At 51.4% G+C, this 4,628-nt stretch overlaps 1 protein-coding gene across 1 annotated transcript; it reads right to left on the bottom strand.

Moving 5' to 3' along the window:
* Positions 1-1,259: 1,259 nt before the first annotated feature.
* Positions 1,260-3,863, bottom strand: LOC135373461 (uncharacterized). Its single transcript, XM_064606658.1, has one exon. It carries the CDS (start codon positions 3,861-3,863, stop codon positions 1,260-1,262), a length of 2,604 nt encoding a protein of 867 aa, XP_064462728.1.
* Between the last annotated feature and the right edge of the window lie 765 nt (positions 3,864-4,628).

The raw sequence follows: 4,628 nt of genomic DNA on the forward strand, positions 1-4,628 counted from the left end.
GGACGATCACATAGGCATTTCCACGCTTGCTTCGCACGAAGGGGCCCAGGTGATCGATATGTATCGTATGAAAGGGTTCTGCCACCTTCTCGATGCTGTGTAGCTCTCCTGGCCGTTTCCCCGATGGTTTCTTGTTGTACAAGCATTCTAAGCATGTTGAGATGTAGCTCTTCACGTAACGTCTCATGCGAGGAAACCAGTAGCTACGCTGTAGGAGTTCCACTGTTTTATCAAGGGCGAAGTGTCCTGCTTCGTCATGGTATTTGCGGACTATTTGCCAGCGTGCTCGTGCTGGAACCACCCATAGCAGCGTGTCTTTTGTTCCGTCTTGTAGCCTTCGGAACACTCTTCCGTTTTTGAGTACAAAGTCCTGCTTTACTCTCTTCGCTTCCTTTGTTCGGTCTGCACTAGCCAAGCTGTCCTTTATCTTCTGGATGTACGGATCTGAACGTTGCGCCACTGCCAACCAGTCCTCAGTTGTGACAGCTGTCGCAAGCACTTGTACAGTGTCCGCTACGTCTATTTCTTCGGGTTCTCCCACGGGAGCCCTGCTTAGCGCGTCTACGTGGCCCATCCTTTCGCCTGGTCTGTGCTCGATCTCGAAGCGGTACTCCTGAAGCCGAAGATACCATCTACCGATCCGGGGAACGATGTGTTTCTTCGAGAAAGCCGTTCGAAGAGAATTACAGTCAGTGACCAACGTGAAGTCCAACCCAAGCAGGTAAGGGCGTAGCTTTTCCACAGTCCATACGACAGCTAATGCCTCAAGTTCGTACGAGTGATACTTGTCCTCGTCACGTGTCGTTCGGCGGCTGACATACATAACTGGGTGGAGGAGATCGTCTGATTGTTCCTGCAGAAGCATACCTGCAAGGCCGTGGCTTGAAGCATCCGTGTGGAGCTCGGTCCTGGCCATAGGTGAATATAAGGCCAGTGTTGGCTTCTCCATCAGCCTTCGTTTAAGTTCAAGGAACGCGCTTTCTTGGTCGGACGACCAACACCACGTCTGATCTTTGCAAAGCAATTGGCTGAGTGGCTTTGCAATGAGTGCGAAGCGTGCTATGAATCTGCGGAAGTAACTGCACAGTCCGAGGAATCGTCTTAGCTCGTGCTGATTACGTGGGACAGGAAATTCCGCGATGCTACGAAGCTTGTTCGGGTCTGGGTTGATTCCTGATTCAGAGATTTCATAGCCCAGGTATAACGTCTGCTCTTGGAAGGACGAACACTTTTTCAGTCGTAGTGTCAAATGTGCGTCCCTAAGGACACTCAACACCTGACGGAGACAAGTCAGTCCTTCCTCTATAGTCCGTGTAGGGATCAGTAGGTCGTCCATGTAAGCCATAACTATCGTGTCTCAGTGGACAAAGGACGGCATTGATCATCCTTTGAAAGACAGCTGGTGCGTTGACGAGACCGAAGGGCATTCTGGTAAATTCGTAATGCCCGTCTGGAGTTACAAATGCTGTCTTCGACCGACTCGACTCAGTTATCGGCACTTGATAATAGCCCGATGCCAGGTCTAACGTGGTGAAATACTTTTTGTCGTGCAATCTGTCCAGCTGGTCGTCAATCAGTGGAAGAGGGTAGCTTTCTTTCTTTGTGATACGGTTGAGCGCACGCAAATCTACACACAATCGTTTTTCGCCGGTTTTCTTCGTCACCAGTAGAATAGGGCTTGCGAATTCAGAGTTCGACTCTTTTACGATGCCGGCTTCCTCCAGTTCTCGTACGATACCTCGAACCACCTCCCTTTCCGAGTGAGCGAGACGGTACGGACGGAACTTGACGACGCTGTCTTCGATGAGGTCGATCCGCATTTCTGTGAGCGCCGTACAACAAATTTCAGGCATTGACTGTGCAAAACAGTCCCTGTAGTCGTTTAGGAGTTTAGCGAGTTCTTGCGCTTGCGCAGGCGTTACAGATGTGCCCACGTTTATTTCGGAAGCCTTGATTTCGCTACTATGGCCCTCGTTGTTGGAGAGTACCTCGACCACCGTTGGCGTATCCTCTGGCTTACACCACTGTGCTCTTACCATTCTGTCGTCCTCTTGAATGGAAAGTTCGTGCTCGGATACATTTGCGACCGGCATAAGGTACTCCTGTTGTTCGTCCTCGCGAAGCACGCAACTAAGGATGCAGTGCTCGTAACCTCGACCAGCTCGATACTGAGCATCGACGTAGACGTCACCCATGTTCTCTTCTTTCGTGTACAGTGTGACAAGTCCGACGTAGTTCGGAGGAATAACCGTTTTCTTCTTCGCCCAAAGGCTGACATGTCGTGGCGCAAGAGCGGGTATTTTAATATCCTGCAGGGTGCCATCTTCGTCCAGGTGCGCATGTTCTTCGAAGTTCCGCAGCATGTTACCCCTGCGTATGACTGTGACGTGTGGTTGCTCTGTGAAGGGTTGTCCGATCAGTAATGGAACTACTTGGGCATTCTCTGGGACGACGTAGACGTCCACCGTTGCTGTGGCTTCGTCGGCTTTCAGTTCCAGTCGCGCTTTGCCGATGGGAATTATTTTGCCAGAGCCGTAGCCGTGGATCTCAAATGGAGCTGAGAGATCGCTGTACTGAACCGATAATTCGTCTGCGTTAGTCTTGCGAAGCGTGACGCACTGGCTGCCCATGTCAACAAATGCCTCGACTTCTTTACCGTCCAGGAGAGCCGTCATGAAATACTTCGCGTTCGCTGGCCCTTCCGCTGTGACCACGTTTTGTGCGAGCACAGCTGCTGACTTTGGCGTTGCCGAACCCTTGCCTTTGTCTTGACGACAGTCTTTAATCTCATGCCCTGTTCGTTTGCATTTGTCGCAGCGTGGCTTCCTCTGTGGCTGTGGACATGCGGCTGAAAGATGTCCGTATTCGGAGCAATTGAAGCAGAGGGGTTCTCCTTTGTCATTGTACTTTGACTTTCCTTTTCCTTTGGATGATGCGGTTTGACCGGTGCTCTGTTTCGCACTCTTACTGGAGTCTTGGCCACCCGCGGAACGCGAGTGCTTGACGATGTCCAGTCGTTCGTCCAATAGTTTCAGGCAACGAAGGAGTTCCTGGGAATTTGCAAATTCACGCACACTTAGCGATCGAACTGCGTTTTCGTCGTTGAGGCCAGTGATAATATACTCGATGCAAGCGGGATCGTCCAGTCCGCATCTTCTGGCCTTGGCGAGTTTGTCGTAGAAGTAGATCTCGATGGTTTCGTCCCGTTTTCTTTTTCGGGCCTCCATTTCCCGCAGTAGCTGTTGAAAACTTGCACTTGATGGAAACGCTTCTCGAAGCTTGCTTTTCCACTCTACCCATGTATATTGCGTTGTTGTGAGTCCGTCATACCAGCTTCTCGCAACTCCTTCCAACTTCGAAAGCGCAAAGCAAGAAGTTTGTTTATCATTCCAGCCGTAGGCCGCCGCGAGTCCGTCCACCTTGTTGATCCACGCTTCCACCGTCGGCTGAGTGTTCGTAGCAGGATCATATGTCGGTATAAGGTTCGCGCTCGCTGAAGCGAGGTACCCGACCGGTGATGACTCATCGCTGGCAACAGTACGTTGCGGTGGCCGGGGTGATTCGTAGAGTTGTCGAGCCCCGTCCATAGCTTCTCTAACCGCTGCTTGCACTGCGGCTTGCATAAGTGACTGAATATCAAAAACGTCCGCGTTGTTGCCGTTGTTCGGTGCTCTTGTCCCAGCATCAACGTTGCTGTGGTGTCCGATGCGAGTCGTGCCGTGGAGCCCACTTGACGGTGTTGCCTCGCTGTCCGCGCCCTGTTCTCCATTCGTGTGGCTGCTAACGACTTGTACGTTGTCGTCGGCTACGCTCGCCAGGTTTTGGTCAACAGTAGTGCTGGATCCTGTCGGCGTCCCGTCCATTGTTCGCGGAGCGTCCACGTTACGTGATGCACGGCGCGTGAGCATACTTTTCAATCCAACTCAATCAAAGCCCACCTTGTTCTGATGATGAAAATGGCGAGTCGATCCCACTTCTGATTTCTGTAGGCTTCAAACGAGTTGGATTTATTTGTCTTGCATTACACACACATATATAAGTAGATTAACTTAGAGTATGCTTAGAGCGTTGCTGCGCGTGATCATGTTCTATCCGTTGTTCCTTGGGAAGTGTACTCCCTCTCTCTCTCTCCCTGTAACATGGTTGCCAAACTATAAGCGTGAAACCGAAACTAAGACTTGCATTTTGCCTATAAGTTGCTCCAATGGAGAGGGACGGGACCTCTGTCGGCGAGATGGCTTCCTCGCGCTCGCCCGGGTCCGCGGCGTCGGGGGTGGCGGCTCCCTCGCCCCCGGGTGACGGAGGGGTGCATATGTCAGAATCACAGTTGCGATTGTCTGAGGTGTTGGATCTCTTTGCTGAGGTGGGTCTATCGGATACCTCGCTGGCGAGGAGACTCGTCACTGTGCCCTTATCTTTCTCAGATATAAATACAATTTTTAGACATTTCGGAATCACTACGGGTCCACGATCTTACAGACTAATGAGGACTCAAAATCGTCGGAGAGGCTATGCCTCGAGAGGCAATAGAAAAGAGAGAAAAAGACGCAAATTTAACGAACACCAGCGTCTCTATCGCCTAGGCCCCAGAGTTTTGTTGCACCAAATGATGTCGGAGGATGAGGATG

The sequence above is a fragment of the Ornithodoros turicata genome, unplaced genomic scaffold (assembly GCF_037126465.1).
Source record: "Ornithodoros turicata isolate Travis unplaced genomic scaffold, ASM3712646v1 Chromosome25, whole genome shotgun sequence".
NCBI classification, from domain to species: domain Eukaryota; kingdom Metazoa; phylum Arthropoda; class Arachnida; order Ixodida; family Argasidae; genus Ornithodoros; species Ornithodoros turicata.